The sequence below is a fragment of the Nothoprocta perdicaria genome, unplaced genomic scaffold, assembly GCF_003342845.1.
Source record: "Nothoprocta perdicaria isolate Ctin4 unplaced genomic scaffold, notPer1 scaffold_20, whole genome shotgun sequence".
In the NCBI taxonomy this organism is placed as follows: domain Eukaryota; kingdom Metazoa; phylum Chordata; class Aves; order Tinamiformes; family Tinamidae; genus Nothoprocta; species Nothoprocta perdicaria.
In genome coordinates, this window is record NW_020455205.1 from 4987739 (window position 1) to 5008745 (window position 21007).

The following is a 21007-nucleotide window of genomic DNA, read 5'->3' on the forward strand; positions in this document are numbered from 1 at the left end:
GGGCGCAGCCCGCCCGGCCTCCGGCTCCGCGGGGCGCGCGCGGAGCGGGGGCTCTCCGCACAGCGCCGAGGTGGCGGCCCCAGGGTGTGCGGGAGGAGCTGGGTAACGCACACCCGAGGAACAGGAAGGACAACGTATCTCATCAACTTCTGTAAACAGCCAGACTAACTCTCTTTCACAGAGAGAAACTGGCTAGTGCAAAAATCCTTCAGACTGGCACTTGTAAGTGGCAGCAGCACTGGCTCTACGCACTGGTTCTGCGGGCTTCAGCTTCTCCAGCACAGAACTTGCTTAAAAAGGAATACATTTTTCCCCCATGTAAAATACAAAGCAGATGCACTTAAAGCATAAACTTTGCTTTACGTCAAAAACAATCGGAAAACCAGCAGCTTGTTACCATGACCTAAAAGTTGAGATTTTGCTTTCAAAGATGAAAAAATAATAATAATTTGGACATTGCTAACACTTAAGCAAAATAAGCTGTCTCTAGCATGGGAGTGAGGTGGGTCCCTGCATGTACCGCTCCTCTGCAACTAACCCTTCCCTGGGGAATTTAAAGAAAAGCAGCTGAGCTTTTCATTGCCCCCAGCTGCATTTTTATCACTGTCCCAAAGTTCTGGGAGACTCAAACTCAGGACAGAGCAGACAGGTAATTGCCCCAGTCATTGCCTGGCCTGTGGACTCGCTCCCTGAGCGTCTCTCTAGCACTGGCTGCTGGGCGGCCTCCGAGCCTGGGCATCGTTCCTGTTACTTCTGTTGCTTGCGCACACAGGGCAGTGATGCGAGTTGCACCACCTCCCTAGGCAGAACAGGAGCCCTAAATCAAATGTCTAAGCAACATTACTGCAAACACAGAATGCCTTGTCCATTTAAACATCAGCCTCGCATGTCTTCAGTCCTTTTCTCTGTACAACAGACAAGGGGTAGAAGCAGATTTACCTAGACCATGAGTGAGGAGACTCTGTATGAGTTGTGGACAAGGATGGCCTCAGTAGCTCTGAACAGTGGTGTTGCATATCACTGTCTGTACTGCTGTCCCCACTCATTTACTTTCTATTATAAATCCAAGGATGTTGAATTACAATTCCTCCCACCATACCTTCAGAATTGAACTAGCAATAGAGAGAAGGTGCCTCGTCTCTCCTAAAGCTAAGTGAGAAAAAAAAGTCCACTGATGTTACAGACGTTAATGTTCTCCATGTTGAAAAGCTGTATAGATACTGTTCTCTATCTCTAAACCATTTACTCTTTATTGCTTTTTTGTAGTGCTTCCTCATAAGAATCACATGGCACTTAATGAACACTAAACTGACAATGAATTTTTTATAAGGTGACTGTTACCAATTAAGTAGAGATCTACTGATAAAATATTTCTTCCTGTTTTGTTTATCGTGCTTAGTTCATAACCAGTTTCATAGGTCCCTAGGTATATAGGAAGGACCTTTTCTATAACCAGGAAAAAATGATTCACCAGTGAAGAGACCTACAAAAGGATAGGGAAGAATGTAAGACTGACTGTCATTACGCAGACACCAGCTATTCCCTTCTTTTTTCAAGTGTTCTTCCCATTGCACAGAGAGAGAGAGAGACAGTTCAAAACCAGGCATCACAGTATTAAAGTGGCTTTTAGGAGGCCAGTGAAAGGCAGAGTCAGCTTGGGAAGTGTATTTAAGTCCTTATTTTCAATTGACTGTGTTCAAACTTAGTACTGAGAACTATAAACAACAACCTGATTAAGCAGAGGTTTGTCACATCTAGTGAATCTATTGCAAAAACAAAGTGGCTGAATGATTTACCTACAGTTATAAAGAAATATCTGTATTAGAACTGATATTCGAAGTCAGGTCCCTGGACTCCTAGACCTATATCTTAATAGTGGCCTCTAGGTTTCTTATTCCATAATAATACTGGAATTCATTTTGTTTACTTCAGGTATTGGTGTGTTTCTAAAAAGCTGTTTTATCACTAATATCTCAGAATACATTAGTAAGAACAGCTACAGTTTAAAGAAATATGTGCATACTCTGCAGATAGACTGCAGTTGACAGTTTGAGGAGATTCATCTCCCAAAATTTAGAAATCTATGTCATAGAGACATATATATGTAGATAATATTCTTTAATAGTGCTTATTTCTCTAACTTGATTGGAGGACTACTCTCTAGGTTCATAGCTAATTATACCGCTTGTTCAAAAATTACCTGCTTTTCTCCTTTTTTTCCTAAAAATGCCACTTCTGTGACATGTTAAGATGTATATGCGTATGGTAGAGAGCTCTGAAGTTATACTAATGAGTTCTATCCTTTCTTTCTACTTGACAAGTGCAGGTCTTCAAAAGCCTTTAATACAAAGAAAATAGTATTCTTCCTAGAGGAAAGATACTTGAGCAAATGCACTCATACCGTAAAAATAACGGTCATAAGAGGTATAGCTGTCATTTTGCTTTCTTATCTGTTTTGGATGGAAAATGGCCTTTGTGAGCAGTGGTAGCCAACGATGTTTTGGAATCATCACTCCCTGAAGATGCATCGAGCTGACATAGGCATTAAAGCCTAAAAGCAATAATGTGCTGCCCCCCTTGCTGGCATTTGAAGTTTCTGACTGTGATGAAAACCCTCTGAATGCAGGGGGGGTGACTGCTGCCTAGCTGGCATTGCTGAGATGTCACAGCTGCTGTTACAAAGGTTTCTCCCGCTCCGAGCTGTGCTGCCCAGAGCTGGGGCGAGCAGGAAGGCTGCGGGCAAGTGCCAGGAGCAGGGCTGCCGGCCGCGGGGCGTTCGAGGGGCCGCTGTGCGCCGGGAGCCGCCCCGAGCAAGACAAGGCCCTTGTTCGAGGCACCTCGCTGAGCGGTAGCTGGAAGGGGCCCCGCTCGTTTGGAGATTCTGCTCTCTCAAAACGTCTGCTTTGCTGACATAGGGAAGACACAAAATTATTAGAACATGAAAAAGATTAGGAGATGGGGGGTCAAGGCAGAATTCTCTTTTTCTCTTGCCATTTTTCTATGCACTTAGCAACGTTTTGTACAGTAAGTTGTGCTGCTTCATCTAAATGGTAGGCAATTTATCTTTTTTTTTTTTTTTTTTTTTTTTTTTTTTTTTTTTTTTTTTTTTTCCCCCCCCTATGCAGGGTGGAAGAAAAGCTTTTAATTTTATATAAGAGAATGTGATGGTGAAACATTACTTGGCAGAGAGTACCTAAAGCTACTCAGGGTTTGAAGTCTCATTTTAAAGAAAATAATGGATTTCTTTGAAGTATGTTTTAAGCAATGAATATAAATTGTGTATGCTCAGCCCTCAGTTTAAGGGCTCAAGACTTCCCAGAGCTTCCAGTCCTCCTATGTGACAACAGTCAGGAGACCCCTGATACTTACAGGCAAAAGAGAACACTTTCTCTCTTCAGTTCTATGCTTAAAGCATACACTGGATGTGTACTGACATCTGTGATTCACAAAGGGTACTAATGGAACAATTAGATACTTGAGCTCAATATTGCAAATTGCTGTGCTGATGCAACAAAATGATTGCAATTTCAGCGAGAACTTTTAAACCTCCCCTGCCTGAATGTAGTTATTGCAGAAAATCATCATCATTAACCAGAGGCCAGAAGTAGCAAGTATTCTGTGTTGTAAAGACTATGGAATGCTGCTGAAAACCCTGGATGTCCTGGTAGTACTGAATAAAGGAAGAAAAAAAGAACAATTTCCCACTTTGCAAGAAGAGGAATTTTTCATTTCTTCTGAGATCATTTATACACAGAATCATTAATATGGATTATTAATTCATGTATTAATCCAATTAATCCACATAAGTGGATTCCAGCCTCATGAAATTTAAGCCAATGGCTTGGAAAGGAAGAATATCACTTTCTATCGCTAAGAGGATGGAATCTGGTTCTTTACCTTTGCTCTGTTTTAAGAATTCTTCACAGACCATGTAGTTTAGCTATGGACAGAACCTTGTCTCAGGACAAAGCTGATACTTAAAGTACACACAATTTTAAAAACCAAGTTAATAAACCAATTAAAAATCCATTAAAAGCTATTAAATACAAAGGTAGCATTTCTGGTGCAGGAGAATCGTGATCTCTACGTCTGTGTGTTCATCTGCCTGCCTGTTCTCTCCCCTTGCTACTTTCTTACCCTGTTTTATTACTCTGAGGCATCTATTGTTGGATATATCAGAAAAAAGCTACACTAGCTAAATCATCCTTAGCATGCATCCCCTGTGACTGGTCTCACATTCCAGTGTTGCAGATGAAAATTCTATCGTAGCACCAGCTGCATAAACATAATTTTGAGTATAGCTACACTTTCAGCAATTTCCCTTTGGCTTAACCCCGTTTACTTCTAGGAGGTTATTTTACATGGCTTTAAAGGGGGAGAGGCAATAGATCAACCATATTTTTGTAATGCAGTTGAAAGGAAATTGTATCTTAAAATTTGTTTTTAAACATTGTGTCTACTCAACCGTTTTTCTCCACTGATAAACTACTACTCCTATGAATAACAGCTTAATATGGTTGGACCGTATGAATTTGAGGGTCTTTTCCAAACATAATTATATTTTATGATTCTATGAATACTTGAATGTACTTTTCTATACATATGCTGTAGATTTTTCCTTGCATTTTACCCATACTAGGCAAATAAAATCAAACCTTTTCCTCTTTTTTAAAGATAATTTCAGCCTGTTGTCCTTACATACTAGAAGGAATTTATCTTTTAAACTTTGAAGGGTCATTTCCAAAAGAGTTTTAATTTATAGGTATCTTGCACAAATCTAAGTATCGACTGAGGTCTACAAAAAACAGTCTTAGAGGAGCTGTAATTTAAAAGGCCTTTAAAAATTCACCAAATAAGTGGACTGTAAAGTCATACTGTGCTAATGCAAGCCAACTGTCAGTGCCCTGTTGTGCTAAATGCTTTGAAAACACGTAGAGATTAAAATTCTCTGAGCCAAAGAATTCATGTTTGAAAGTGATGATACCCATGAGTGGATGTTCCAAGAACAGGCTGCTGGGGTATCTAAAAACTACTGCCAACCAATACATTAACCAACTTGGTGCTGAGCTGTGAAGACTAGAAACACTCTGGTGCTATGCGAGTTCATGGGGTTGGCCATTATGTTCAGAAAAGATAATATTTCTTAACTTGGATCAGGCTTTTCTGCCCCTTCTGTGTTGCAGGGAATATCTAAACTCTTTGGGGATGCTCTGGCTTAGCTAAGAAGCATGACAGAAGAAATATTTACCTTGTTTTCACTCGGTTCTTTCACAGCTTTCCATGCAATGGAGCAGAATCTAAAGCTGTGTTCCTTTGTCCCTCTTCCTGAAAGAAGGAAAGCAACTGAAATGCTTTAAGTTCAGAAATATGAGTGTCCAAAAAAAAAAAGAAAAAAAAAAAATTCAGTCTGAAGGGACCTCTGTAAGGCAGGCAGGCAGCTTCCTGCTCAAAGCAGGTGTAACCAGACCAGAGTCTTGTCTGGTCCAGCTTTAAATATCTCCAAAGATGGACATGCCACATCCTCTCTATGCAACCTGTTTTACGTTCAGGCACTTTCATGGTGAAAAAAGTTCCTTCTATCCGCTTAAAATGTTGTTAATGGGGTGTCTTGCTTTTTGCCATATCACTGTGCACCTCCAAGAGGAGCCTGGATCATCTTCTCTGCGTGTTCCCAATAGGTTGTTGAAGAAGTGGGCCAGTATAGGCAGGTATGCCCGTCTGACACTTTTAAGAGACACCCCGGAGTGGAACCAAACAGCAGTGCAGCAGGTCTTTGCGGATATTGATATATATATATGTGTGTGTATATATATGTATGTATATATTTCACTGTTTTCAAAAGTTCACAGAGACACTTCTACATTTCCATATATCTACTCCCCAGAAGATCACAGAACAAAAGAAAATGCTCTATAATCTTCAGTCTGTGTATAAAGAAAATAACCCAATTAAAAGACAGTAGGTGGCAGAAAGACATTTAAAACACTCTAAAATTGGCTTGGAGAGGATCTCTGGTACAGACACTGAAAATGACAGACTAAATCTGCACCTGGAGGAGTCTGGTCTAATTTGTGCATGCTGTGTCATGGGAAGGACACTGCTAAGGCTTGGGTACTGCTACAGTCTACTGGGTAGCACTATGGTATTCACTAACATGAGAACTTAGACATACATGAAAGGGTTCACCGCAGCAACTCAGCTTCAGCAAGGATGAAAAGTGGTTTAGAGCTTCCAAAGTACCTGTTCTGTGGACTGCAAAAGCTGGAATGCTGTAGTTTCAGAATACCCTTTTGGGAAGGAAATCCATTTCATTTGCTCCTCAAAGCAGACTTCCATGCACAGAGACAGTAAAACTTGAAATCCCTGGTATTTCATAAGCCTTCAAGAATGAAGAGGTATTCCCCTGTATTGCCCTTCATGATAAAGGGAAAAAAATGTAATATCCCAATAACCAGTCACATCTTCATTAGCATCAGAAAGAAGGGAAAGTGCCTACCTGCCTGAACCCCTCCTATATCTTACAATGCACAAGCAGAGCATTCCACTTCATTAGCATCCCTTGTGCAGAAGACTGGAGCTGATACTTCTGTCTGAAGTGCTCTATTGCTGCACCAACAAAGGAAGAACAATTTAGGACAAGTACAAGAAGGAAATAAGATACTCTTAGCAAGTGATCTCTTCAAAGCAACCCTATTAAAAAGATTCTGGACTATGACTTCTATTTTTAGTTAGGAATCATATTTAAAGTTTAATGTTAATCTCTTCTCTTGGTCAGTTAATACCAAACATAATTAATTTTAGGCGTTTGTTTAAAAAACCCAGCAAACAATTTGGTACTGAGTAATGATAGTTGCAGTCATCTGGTGTGACAGATACGGTTTTAACTTTTAACTTTAACTTTAAACTATGCAACAAATTTACGTGGGCTTGACTGTTGATTAAAATCATAGTCTTTTTGTCAAAATCTAGTAGGAACACTGAAATAATCCCACTCTTTCCTTTTCTGAACTGTAATGACACTATTGATAAGCGTTAAGAATGGTAATATGCAGGTGATCTGAAGAGGCAATAGTATCTCTGAATATTCCCATTAAAACTTCTTAAAGATTTTTGATCTTTGTTCAATATATCTGCCTATATTTTCTCTTCACAATTATCATATTCTGGAAACAATGTACATGAATCTTCAAGATGTATGTACTCAAAATATTTGCTTACATGCATATATGTTATTATTCTTTGTCAAATTGCCTTTCTTGTTTGGTAAATCATAAAAATTCTGAAGGTCTATTTGTTCCTTAGTGAATCCTATGAAAACTAACTCTCTGTCCTTGTTCCTTTCTTTCCCCCTAACATGAGGACAACCTCAGCATATGTGTATTTTATAACATATACATATGTACATATATCTGTATATCTATTAACCAATTCAGCTTAATAATTATAATTTGTATCTTCTCAGGTAGAAATCCTTGACTGGAAGACAAAGAAACAGCTATGCTTCCTAGATAAGGTAAAACAAAAATATGTTTAAAATGGTAGGTGACTAAGTAAATTTTGTGTTTGCAAGGAGTATTTAATCTCCCAAATGAAAGCATTTCCTTAGCCCCTGCAGAGGCAGCCACCATGCACACTTCTTTACGCTGCCTACAGAGTACAGCCCTTTTTCAGAAAGCACTCTTGGGCAAAAAGCTGCTCAACGTGAGCTGCTTCACTAAGGCAGAGGGAGCTTTGCCGTATTCACTCACACGCCATCAATCTGCCACTGCTGTTGTGCTAACCCTTGGTCACTGCTACTGTAGCTGCTTCTGAAACAAGACTCATAAATTAAATCCTCCTCTTTTCCTGGAAGAAGTACTCTGTATACCAACCCTAGCTGGATATGAGAAGATTGTCAAATTTGCTTTTCTATTTGAATAGTCTGAATGGTCATCTTTCAAAATATGTCTTATATGTATGATATTCTTTGTTGCCTAGGTTGAATCAAATGCCACAATTAGGGAAATCAGATTGTTGTTCCATAAATCATGTGAGTACAAGTTTTGCAATAGTTAACACCGTAACAGGATACTAAATATATAAATAAGAGGCAATTACCGTTTGGAACATGAAGTACACACAGTGCTAAATAAGTTGCACATGAATGTGATCACAGTGAGATTTCAAAATCATTTTTCTTTATACTATCATAAATCATTTTCTTTTTCCTGATATATAATTTATGACAATTTCTCACATTCCATGATAACACAAATGATCTTTAAAAAATCACATAAATCTTATCTTATTGTGTTGCATTCATTATAATAGTTAAATCTAAAAATAAGCATTGTACGTCACGCGGTTCTGTATGGTCTTGCAGATCCTCAGTGGTATCCAGCAAGGCAGTCGATAAGGCTGGATCCAAGTAAGTACTTGGGAAGACCAGCTGTGGGCAGGGGGCTGGCATAAAAACTGTACTTTGCAAGGGTATTAGGGCTTAAGAATAAGTTTCCAGCTATGCTGATTAGCCCTGTGAAGAATGAAGGGAATCCAGAACAATTTAATTCTTTGAAAGTATTGGACAGAGTTCCCCTCAGGTATCTGGTGCTTGGCAATTGCCTCAGGGGTCTGGACATTATTCTTGTGAACTACTAAGCACTTCAGCTTTGAAGCCAAGCAGCTTGGAATCTGGGTCCATTTTTTTCCTTAGCTGCATTGAAATGATCCCTGCAGTGATGTTCAGCTGGGAGTGCTAAGATGGACTATGAGTTATAGCTGCCAGTTCACATAATCCTCCCCTCTCAGGCAGGAATTACAGTTCTTTTGGAGTAAGCTGATGCTAAATACATTATCATGGATATAGGATTTGCTGACATAGTTGGTGCCAGCTGGCTAACTTGATTAATTTAGATATAGGTATTGCTAATAGGAGTCTCTAAGTACACTGACTTGGCACACAAAAAAAGTAAAATTGCAAAACGGTGTTAATTCATCTTAACATTCAGCATAAAGTGTAGCATTTTATTTGTTTTTGCTTCTAGCTAGAGTAATATATACATTCCCATAAAAATGTGCTAATTGAAATTAATCCATTGTGTAAAATCTGTACATGGAAAATAGGAGCATGAGAATCCTATTGCCTTCCACAAACATCTACTTTGTCAGACCCCTTCAAAGGACTTACATTGTAAGATCTGCTATAAAAAATGCTGGCCTCCTAACAATTCTCCCAAATTCTAGAGTCTGAAGTGCTCAGGCAGCTTAAAGCTGGTATGTGTCTTGGAGATCCTGTGGAATAACCCCATAGTTAGTTGGTTGGAAAGAAAGGAGGAAATAAAAAGCTCTGTAGGAAGGTCTTCCAATCTCAGCTTATCCCAGCTTTGGTGTGTCTGGTGATGAGCAAGGAGAAGAAAGGAGAAAAGGAGGTTCAGCTGTGAACTGCACTGCATGGCAGTTCCCCATCAGCAACTTTTGCTGTATCCATGAAAAAGCAAGTCTAGCAGGCTAGGCTGGCAGATAGGATAGAGAATTCTCCTAACTGTTTGGGTGTGAATAAGAAGACTTACTTGTGATTACTAAGGTAAATCAAAGTTAAATACAAGCATTTTTAGTTTATTATTGAAATTCCAGTGAACCTGTGTGAGCTCCAAGAGTCTCACAGATTGGTTAAAGCACAATATAAGGCTAAGATGCTACCGAAGCTGACTTTAATTTCACTGAGATGTAACTACTTCTTTCCTTCTTAGAAGGAAAGTCCCTGAGAGATGAGGAAATCCTGCAGCACCTCCCTGTTGGCACAACTGCTACCTTATATTTTAAAGATTTAGGGCCACAGATAGGATGGACTATGGTGAGCTATATTACAAGTCTGAGGCATTTGAAGGGGGATTTCTCCATTATTAACCCTTACATCACTTTCTGTCCCTCTCCAACATTGCTGCATGATGACTGCTCTAATAGTGGATACAGGCAGTGAATCTTCCTCACTTCAGTTCATTTAACCAGAGAAACCAGGAACAGAATATTTTGAATGCCTAGTCCTCTGAAGAGCAGCAGCAATTTTGCTGCAGGGTAGGCTGGCTAGACTCCACTAAGCTGCTGTGTCTCACACAGATTTAGATGTCTAACACAGAATCTCTGGGAACCAGGTGGCTAACTATCCTTGAGGATCTGGTTCAGAGGATCTATGTAACTTCCATTCTCAAAGATCAGGATTATACTCACATGAGTTTTCCTGCAGAGAGGCATGTGAGTGGTTTTCCATTTCTGCAATTCAACGCACGAAAGTAAAATGAGCTGTTTGTGTGTGGCTCTGCCCCAGGATGCTAATGTCAGGCTTCTGACAGCTGATCATTCCGGCAGTCTAGCAGTCATCCAAGAAGTCATCATGCATTTAGTCTCCTAATTCACAGGCTCACTCCATCAGGGCTCGCCCAGCAGGTGACACAGCACTGCTGTTTATGCACAGAGGTGACCTTGCAAGGTCTCCACAGCACACAGGCTGTCTGCTAGTCTCAATTAAACAGCACAGCACAAAGCGAAAGGCATGCACTAAATTAAAGGCACATGTAGCATTTTCTGGCTATGCAACACTAATATCTTCTGTGTTAAGAACATATAGCAAAGATGATACTGATAAAAAGTAAAATAAGAAGTCATTATTCTATGAGACTAAATCCACAATCATTACACTTTGGATATTCTGCTGATAAAACAGGCAGCGGTTAAATCATAATCTTAAAACCAAGAAAAAATTATGCAGACAATGCAGATTCAAGGTGCACATGCATTAATATACACCAAAATATCACAATGCAGAGTAACACCAGTCAACCTTGACCATTTCATTATCCTTCATTTACACTCTGCTCTCCCTGTCCTTTAAGCTACTACATTCAAATGTAAGCTAAGAAATAACTCAATTTTGTGAAAAAAAAGACAAACTTCTGATCTACAATCAAGTCATATCTTTGTCAGAAAAAAATACTAGTTCTATTACAAAAGTGGATGATAATACAACAACTGTTCTCAGTGTCAAAGCAGCTCTAAACACATTAGAAATCAGTGAATTCTTTTCTTTGACAGGAGCGCACACAACTTCCCTTCTTTCTATAGAACTGAGGTGTAAGGACCTACCTTACTCATTAAAGAAGAGAAAAAATTATCTTCATTTTCTCTCAAATTCTATTTTTTTAACAGGAGATTATTTGAATGCAGAATAAATCGATTGTTTTCTGTGACAAAATGATTCTAGCTCTGTATAAACATACAGCATGTACATGTTATCATGCATGTCTGTGCTATGTTAACTGTTCCTACAAATGAAGTCATATACAAAACATTTTTCCCATTTAAACAAAATTCATTCATTAGAAACAATGACCCTCTTTTTCAAGATAAATTCTTCACCAAATTTCTTTTTTTATCCAAAACAGAGCAATACTTTTTGAGGGGATGAGCAGGGCAGCTGTGTAAATGTAACATGCACGTACATTTACCATGAGCTTTGGGTTGCCGTGATAACATGTTCCTACCCATTTTGTGTCAGCTGCACTGACTGTGGCTGTAGTTCTGTGCAATTACTGCAGATGCATTGCAAATGATTTAAATGCATGTCTACAAGTTTCATGTCCTATTCTCAAACCTGCTATTCTCTCCTTGCTTCTCCAAATGCCACTCTGGGTCAGTGGAGGTGTTTATCCCACTGCATTACCTATTACGAAGAAACCAAAGCACAAGTACCATCTGATTCAGCTGTCTAATTATTCTCTCTCTTTTTGCAGGTGTTTTTGATAGAATATACAGGTCCATTGTTCATCTATTTTCTGTTTTATTTCCGCATGCCTTTTGTCTATGGCCTGGATGAGAGGTTTACATCAAGCCCACATCCAGTAGTTAAGTAAGTCCATTTGCAGGCCTTGAGCAGTATTTCTTGTTAACGATGTAGTTTTATTCCAAATGTCTTGCCACACTTGTTTCTTTAAGCATTCTGAAATGCTTTTGTCTTGCTGTTTCTAGCTTGGCATGTATCTGCCATTCTTTCCACTACATCAAAAGGTTGATTGAAACAGTATTTGTTCATCGGTTCTCCCAGGGGACTATGCCACTGAGGAATATTGTGAAGGTAAATTGTGAACGAATCTATCCATAGCCTCCTAATATATCCAACTTAGTCACCCTTTGCACTGCTGCTGCAGTACTGGTTTGTTGGTGTGGCTTTTGTAGCAATGTACAGAAAACCTCACTATAAATCACTAGTTCTTTCAAAAGATTTCTTACTGTATAACTCATGTGTTGCCATACAATGACTTATATTGCAGTTTTCTCATTGCTTTCAGAACTTCATACCTTAGCATTCCCTTTTATTCACTCCCTGGGTATGAAGGGTTTAGTAACAATCTCAACTGTTAAGGTAGTAAAGAAAAATACATTGTTGGGAGGCTTGATTTTAAAAATCTGCTTTTTATAGTAGTTATTTCATACTTTGTTCCCCCCAACACTATCTTTACTATTTAGCAAATGTAAATTTAGCTTTAATTGTTCCACCACAAAGCAACTTGGCTATTCTGTATTTTTTTTTTCCGGGGCCTTGGACACCCCCCCCAGTATCAGCAGTGCTGCTGTGGTGTAGGGTGGCTGTTAAGCTGTGGGCCTCCTATTACCTAGATGTCTGCAAGGTAGTGCACTAGACTGTGTAGTGACTCATAGACTCATTATTTTAAAATGTTCACAACAGAACACATACTGTTATTCAAAATATGTTTTATGCTCTGAAGGGGAGCAGATTATCATCTATAGCTGGAAAAGCACATACTATATCAGTAAAAGGGTATTCAACATCTTTTACTTACTCTGTCCCTTGGAATTCACACTATGGCAGTGATACTGCCCAGCAGCTGAAACTGCCTTGTGGCTAACTCGTTACAGCTGTGCAGCAGCTCAGTAATTCTGGCAACAGCTTCATGTTTTTAAATGGAAGGAGGGTCTAGAGCTAAGCAGCAGCCTTTAGAAAGAATCCCCCCCACCAAGTTACTGCCAGCATTTTCTGAAGCAGAGGGATGCAGGGGTTCTAAAAAGGCTAGTAGCTCCCTTAAAGGTTTGTTTTTGACACAACAGTAACTGATGTATGCTGAAGTGCAGATCTGTGAAATTAGAAAATCTTAACTTTGAAAAAAAATCTGTACAGTGTGATAAATACTCATATATTCCTGCCATCTCTGACAACTGTTCCCTTCAAACCATACAAATTGTAGTTGCTAAAACTGTCGTTTTTGCCAGACATTCTGACTTCTACTTTCTGCCTTCTCAGGTTCATGTTATTGGCTTTCATCTGTGAAGTTTTTCATAGGTCTTCCTCTTCCTGCTTAGCAGTGCTTGGGTTTGATTCACTTTTATGATTTCATTGACTTTGATGGTGTTACTCCCAAATTGCATCAGTCAAAAAAATATCACACCCTCTCCCCTTTTCTCACATACAGATAGTAGATAAAACTTTAAGTGTATCATCACATACATAACAGATTGTTTTTTTTCTGAAGAGGAGTGAAAAGCTAGCCCTAAAAAGAGACACACTAAGTCTTGGTAAGCAGAGATCTGAGAAAGGAATTGATATTCATGATTTTCACCATTTGTCTTTGTTTCACAAAAAGAAAACAGGAATAAATAGAAAGATAATGGAAGATGCAGAAAAAGGAGAAAGAGTTCACCAAAAGGAAGTCCTACCAGACTATTATAGTGTAATTCTAAGTTACATAATTTAGTTTTTAGGCAAAGGCAAGGTGGAATTTTATTTGGATTTATCTGATTATCTGGATTTTGGCTAAGAGCTGGCTTGAGGTTAACAAGATAGGGATTAAATCAAAAATTACATGACAATAAAAGAGCTTTCTACAGGAGAGGTGACAGTGGTTGTGCCATAAAAGGTTCCAAGAATGTTTTAGTAACACCCATCTGGTTGAAGGTGGAAGAAATTAGCATTAGTGAGAAAGTAATTGTTTGTGGATAGGACCCCGACTAAAATGCTCAAAACTGGAGTCCTTCTTCAAGCTCTGCTGTTTTTCCTGGGAAAATGTGAAGGCACTGTGGGGAAGTCACTTAATCTCTCTGCCTCCTTGTCCCACTAGTAATTAGTGGTTAATAATTTGTTCTTTCTCATCACTTGATTCCAGAACACAGACATAGCATGTTTCTACTGTGCCACATCTGAAGAGGCCTCCATTTTGTTTGAGGTCTCTGGCTGCTTCAGTGGCTCGCTTAATTTTGAAAAGAAGGGGAAAATGCAATAGAGTATTTGATGCAATTGCTTGCAGCAGCAGGGCTGGTTACCCCTCACAGCAGCATTTTCAGAAAAATGCACTGTCAGATACTCGGCAAGCAGCTAGTGTGGGTTGCACATGCTGAGGTCATCACTTTTGGGGAATTATTGCTAAAAGTGCAGTTTCAATTTATACAGTAGAAAAAAGACTGCAAAATTCAAAGTCAGAAAAGAAGTTAAATTGAGAATGCAGCAATGAGTGTTTTGCCTTTGTGGGCAGAAAAGCTGTGAAGGAAAAAGCAAGATTTAGAAATGAGTAAAGTATGGGGACCTATGAGAAGGCCAAGAAAATAATGTCACCTGGAAGACTGAGAGGATGAGTACCTGCTCTAAAGTCCTTGAAATTACTACACCAGGCTTGATAACGGAAAAAAAAAAAATCTTAACTGATGAGAGATGTGATGTTCAGGGGTTAACAGAGAGACAAGGGTTAATAAAGTCTGCCTGCAAGAGAAGAGCATGCAGAGGTAAGAGTGTAGAAAAAGAAGGGGAAAGGCCAAAAATTGGCCTGCCTTCTACCCACAGACAAGTAAGGAGGAGCAGGTAAGCTGTCATTAAGATACTGAAGAAGTGATGACTGTTAGGAGGAAAAAAAAAAAACCCACGAGATAAAAACAGGAAAACCATCCAAGATGTAGAGGCCATTGCTCTAAATAGCTTCCCAGTAGGAGTACAGCTTCCAGCCTGAGGATGCACTGAAAGATCTTGTCAGGAAGAGATCCCTACAGCCACTAGCATGACACCTGCATTCCCAGAATTCAGAGAATGGAAGCTGGATCACGGAAAGGCAGGAACAGCAGCAGGAGGACAGCCCATGGAGAAACTCTAATGAGTTTTGGCTTTGTGAAGCTTTGAAGGCTTTGTGGAGGAAATGTGAAGCACAGGAAGAAAAGGAAACTGATGGGATAGAGAAGGGGGAGGGCAAGATGTTGGCTAGTACAAAATAATAAGCAGGGAAGAGACCACAGTGCCTAAGCCAGGTTTTAGAAAGTCTCTGTGGTTAGCAAAACCATTTAACATACAGTCTTTATGGTACAGGATCTTTGGCCAAATGGCTTGCCAAACAAGAGGAATTTATTTTCAATACTAGGATCGTGCTTTCAAAAACTGTTTTTTGAAAAACAGCTCTGAGATATTTAAGAAATCATTCTCTACAAGCACTACTTCTTTCCTGCTATTTCCTGTTTCTCCTCTAGTTTTACCACACTTAGCATTGTCATTTTTCACTATATTACCTACAACATGAAGGATCAGTAGTTCTTGCACCAAATATAGGCCCTGCAGTTAGCATTGATTTCTCTTGACAAATGGGATGGTTTAAGAATCCTAACATTAAAAATCCTAAATCAAACAAAAAATTCCCTATTTTTCAGAACTGCTTGTATTACTGGGGATTTGCTGCTTGGCTTGCTTATTACATCAATCACCCTCTTTACACCCCTCCTTGTAAGTATCAGAACAGCTCCCAACATAATTAGTATTATATACATATATTAGTTATATACTAGTCCTAATCATCAGTAAATATTTTGTTTTATAGCCTACGGAAAAAAACAGATAAATTTTGCTGTGATCATGTTTCTGGTAGGTCTGTGGTTTCTTTTTCTTTTAATAAAATATTGAATCATGCTTATTTATTTCTTATGTTGCATAAGTGAGGGAGTGGATAGGATAAGCAGGTACTTAAAACTAGGAAAGTTGGACATACTACTGAAGACAAACACCTGTAAGCAGAACTTACCTGTTCTGCTTTAATATCTGTCCATTTTTAATGTGAAGATTTCGATTGATCATCCATTCTGAGACTAGGCTATTTACCTGCTAGAGTATCTTTCATGATTTTTAAAACAATCTTTTAACCTTGTCTTGTATTTAAAAACTGATCAATTTTGTGAACTCCTTTATTGCCAAGGATCATAAAATGTCATAAAAGTGAGAGAACTGGGCATCTAAGGAATTATGTTACTGTTGCAAGAGAGATTCATTTTATGGGCTTCATTTTTTTTTTTTTTTTTTTTTTTTTTTTTTTACAGCTTGCCTAATGAAACAAAATCTTTAAGTCAATGTCTATTCATTCTCATGGTGCCTACGACCATTTCGTATATAGAAGCAATAAGACTGTTTTTAACTTTAAGTATCAGTTGATAAATGGCTTTGAGAAAGTAATGATCTAGAGATCTAGAAACTAAAGAATCTCAAAGTAGCCTCCAAGCATGATTTTTTTTGAGTTAATAATTATTACCATTTTATAAAGAGACTATTTATTTAACTGGAAGTACATAGCTGGATATGAAACCTTAGAATTCTGACCACTAGTCATTTGCTTTAATAATCATACTTTGCAGAGACTGGATACTGTCTCTGATTATATAAACAACCTATTTCAATATACTTGCCATGTAATTGATTGAGGAAGTATTATATAAATGCATTGGAGGAGATTGAGTCAGTTATATTCTATGGTTCATATCAATAAATCTCCAGAGAACTGTTATTTACTTTGGAATTTTAATAACTTTTGAGATACCAAAACTGTCCAAATCAACTTTTTGGGGTGTTTTTAAAAACATGAGTAATATAAGTATCTAAAGATAAAGCAAGTATTCACTGGATCAACTTTTATCCTCTTTCCCTTACTACCTTTAGATCTCATAGGGACTCTATAAAATAGAGTAAATTTGACCTTTTGGCGATGTCCACTTTTGCTGACAAATCTCATAGCTTTAAAGGACAACACAGCTTAATATTTGAAGAGAGAATGAACAAAATTATTCAATCCTCTTATTATTAAGCAATCTTGGTTAAGGACATTTGTTCAGACATTAACTGCTATTATTTAGTTTGGTTTTACAATAGATCTTTTACTTTCTAAAGTACCCCAGGAACTAACAAAGAGAAGAAGAGTAAATAGAAGGGAAACACATTTTTTTAACTCCGTTATGGCTTTTCTTGTAGCTGTGTGAAGCTGGAAATTTTTCTATTCATGTTGCCCTCAGTGACCTCCAGAGAGATGGTAAAAATTGCATTATTTTTTTCCTTCTGTGCATTCAGGCAGTACTTCCACAGTTACACACTCTCACGAGAGGCCTGATCCTGGAGGATCTTGATATTCTCCAGACAATTGCTGGTGGAAGCGTAGGCTGTTCAGCACGCTAAACATTGGATAATAGGGGAGATGGAGAGAAACTCAACACCAGCCAATTAAATAACACTTCTTACCTCACTGTAAATTTTCTTGGTTTAGGGCCAGGTAGTTCTGGAGAGCAGTTACATTAGCTACAGTGGTAGTGCAAAAGGAGCAAGTCTTTCAGTGCAAGCTATACTTCAGTGAGCAAGCAAAAGCAATTTGACTAGCTGCTGCAGGGGACACAGGATCTCTGCAGGGCAGGGATCCTTGTGCAATAGCCAGACACGTTCTGTTGAGTGACTGTCAAAAAAAGGAGTTCTGAGATACTCTGAAAACACTTAAAATTTCTGAGGTTCAAAACATACTTGAGGTACCTCTTAGGGGAGTGACTCTGATCCAAGGCCACATCTGCAAATATAATGCGGATGTCTTCTAAATGCCTGGGACATTTCCTTATAGTTATCCTATTCCTTCTTCTGGGTCTGGCAGATGTCTTGTTTACCCACGTCTGGCTTGTCCTACTGGCAGTGATGAAACATAGGAGTAGGCACATTTGGGCTTTAATTAGAGAAAGCTGCAGCTTACCTAGGAGTGTCAATATCTTTTTATGATTTTTTTTTCTAATCCTCAGGATCCAGAACCCGTAAAATACCATATCCAACAAAGAATCCATTCACATGGCTATTTTTCTTTGTATCTTGTCCCAACTATACGTATGAGGTATGTCTTTCAAACCAGATGCTAAGATTTTAGTTTTACTGGGTGTGTTTTCATTTCTGTTGGAACGTTAAATACAGAAGAAACCCTAAAGACAGTTCAGCCCAATGCATTTAGCCTCTTCCTATAAACCCCATGAAATTTCTTCAGCCTGGAACTCATCTGTTCTTCCTCCCTCCCCTTGATGCATTACTTACGGGTCTCACCTTAGGCAGAGCCTCCAGGCCCTGAGCCACATCTGAGTGTGGCTGCTGGCCAAGATGCAGAGATAGTTTAAGGCAAGGAACATTTTGCAAACAAGAACAGGGAGATTGACACTGTGGGTGTGGTGCTGCAGGGAGGGAATGGAGGTACAGAAGAGACTGACAACACAAAACAGATATTGCAGTATTCAGGAAGACAGTGGACAGATAAACAGGAGATACTGTGGTAGCAAAAAAATGGGGAAATTGGAATGTGAAACTACCTGCCAAGCCTACTTGCCCAATTCTGTGAATTACATAGTTAAAAAATAACTTGTGTTGGTGGTGGCTAGTTTAGAAGATTAAATCAGTGAATCGCTTCATATCCTCCAATCAGGAGTCAAACTCTTGGCCCAGGCCAAAAGCAATTAAAGCCAGTGCAGCCCAAGGTAAAATGCACTCTTGTGCAGAAAGACTGCATGAAGTCTTGACTTCAATTAACAGATGTTAATGAGAACAACGATTTGGCCTAATGCCACAGAAAATTGCCATCCTTAACAATAATAGAGGAGCAACAAAATCAAAATTGGCAGAGAAAATGAAGGGAAACTATCTTGCAATACTTTAAAAATTTACGCATGATAATTACTATGGAAGCAAACATTAAGATTTTGTTTGTGATAGAAAGACATTGTTCAATTTTTTGACTAAAAGTTATCGATACCAGAAACTGATTTGGCTGACTTTTGCTTTTTATTAACCTATGTTAGGATGAGGTTGTTTTTGATCAATTCAGACATAAACACAAATGCTGTCACCAGAAATATTTTTCATTTCCTTGGCCAAAACAGGTTGGGACATGGATCAGTTTCACTATCATGACTCAGTGTGTCCCAGGTGAGTAATGTTTTGGTACTGCTCCCTGAAGTGTTGTCAGCATAAAAGAGTATGTTGTTACTCTGATAATGAAACATTACCTGTTTTATTCTTTCCTTCTAGTGGGGCTGTTCACCTTGCTTTGCTTCATTCAGATGACAATCTGGGCAAAGGATAAACATTACACCTATCTACGAGAATTCAAGGACTATCCAACTCTTCGAATGCCAATTATTCCTTTTTTGTTGTAAGAAAAAAAGATTATCTGGATTATTGCATGGAACTTCAAAAGAAAAGCTCATGGGTTATTTTCATTCAAAAACCTCCTGTCAAATAAGTGAATTAATTAGATTATTCTGATGCATGTTGAATTGCTACTGCTTGGGGAAACCGTATAGCTTAAAAGCTATACTTCCTTACCCTCAAGAATTCTGTAACTCAGGAGCACCTCTGAAAAATCTGATCTTGGTGCTTAGCTCATAGTCAAAGACCCTTTTGAGGGATCAGAGATATCGAGAAGCCTGTGCTGAAATCAGCTCCAAATTCAGCAGCAGCAGCATTCAGCACGTGTGGGACCTAAGCCCGCTGGAAGGAGCACTTCGCAGCCTGCCACGGGAGAGCTCCTCGGAGCCAGCGGGCTCTGCCGGCCTAACAGAGCTGCACGTTCCGCTTGCGCGGCTCCAGGTGCCGCCTGCAGGCAGGTGCTTGGTGAGCAAGAGCATTACCAAAGAGCACGAGTGGTTCTTGGAATAAAGTCGGCAATATCTTAAATATCTAACTTAGATATTTAATCCATAAAAATCCATAATTTGCCAAATTAACATAAAATAAGAAGTATTTGTGAATGTACCATCCTGAACTCTTTTTTAATGTCTTCTCTATCAGTAAATTACATACTAATAAATAGGTTTTATAAGATCTAATCTACATTTGATTAGATATTTCATGGCCTGTTTTCATACAGCAAGTGCATATGACACTAAAGGATAGATATTTCTCCCTAGCCTTTTATGTCAGCATTCTCTGAATATTTTTTAATGCACTTTGTAAACACACTCAGTGACTGATCGTCCCCAGAATGCGAGCTCTCTTCCTATTTTTAGAGCCAGGGAGAAAATTCAGTTACAGTCTGGACTTCCTGTGTTTTCGTTTTAATAAGATGTTCAGTAGGACATCAAAGGGCTTTGTAAAAGCATAGTTAAAAAAAAAAAAACTATTGCAATCTATCTGAAGAATATTTTACAGAAGCTGTTTTAGAATATGAAGAGAATGCATAAGTATTGTTTTTTCCATGATTAATTTATCTTTTATTTAGATGTATAGAAAGATCCTTGCAACTGTGAAATATGCAATAAATTCCAGCCTATCTTTTGAATTCAGCTGAAATAATTACAGTAAAAGAAGACTAGTTACTGAAGTTTGATAATCTTTTGTACAGTATAAAGCAAAAATGTTCTTGCATGAAATAAAAAGATCTATATCAACTGAAGAAAAAAACTAATGAAGCAGAAGACATGATCCAGATTTCATTTTTCTGCAGCACATCCTATCTTTGAGAAGGTATCTTAAAAAATGATGAGGTCTGGTAGATAACTGAAGCAATACATCATTATGAATTTGTTTTTAGTATTCTCATCCTTCAGTAGTTTAACCAGAGAAAAAGAGCTAAATGCCAAATGATCTCCCATTGCATACAGTGCGAAATACAAGCAGGCTGAAATTCTTCTTTTGAGCACTCAGAAAGCACGTATCTTATTCAAACTGTACACTCACTTGAAGTCCAGGTCACAGGAAAGGAAAAAAAAAATT

The 21007-nt window shown here is 38.6% G+C and overlaps 1 protein-coding gene across 1 annotated transcript; it reads left to right on the forward strand.

The window, feature by feature from the left end:
- Positions 1 to 7172: 7172 nt before the first annotated feature.
- On the forward strand, positions 7173 to 20462 carry TECR (trans-2,3-enoyl-CoA reductase). Its single transcript, XM_026038024.1, has 13 exons — positions 7173 to 7193; positions 7463 to 7513; positions 7978 to 8029; positions 8363 to 8407; positions 9729 to 9832; positions 11766 to 11881; positions 12001 to 12106; positions 15670 to 15742; positions 15837 to 15880; positions 17252 to 17309; positions 18055 to 18143; positions 19174 to 19219; positions 19322 to 20462. The coding sequence occupies exons 1-13, from the start codon at positions 7173 to 7175 to the stop codon at positions 19447 to 19449; spliced, it is 933 nt and encodes a 310-aa protein (XP_025893809.1). The 3' UTR covers positions 19450 to 20462.
- Positions 20463 to 21007: the final 545 nt, after the last annotated feature.

Excerpts from the sequence above, each read along its gene's own strand:
- TECR (XM_026038024.1), top strand. The coding sequence starts at position 7,173 with ATGTACATGAATCTTCAAGAT. Across the intron at positions 9,833-11,765 it reads CACAGATAGGATGGACTATG|GTGTTTTTGATAGAATATAC; the intron begins GTGAGCTATATT and ends CTCTTTTTGCAG. Across the intron at positions 15,743-15,836 it reads CCCTCTTTACACCCCTCCTT|CCTACGGAAAAAAACAGATA; the intron begins GTAAGTATCAGA and ends TTTGTTTTATAG.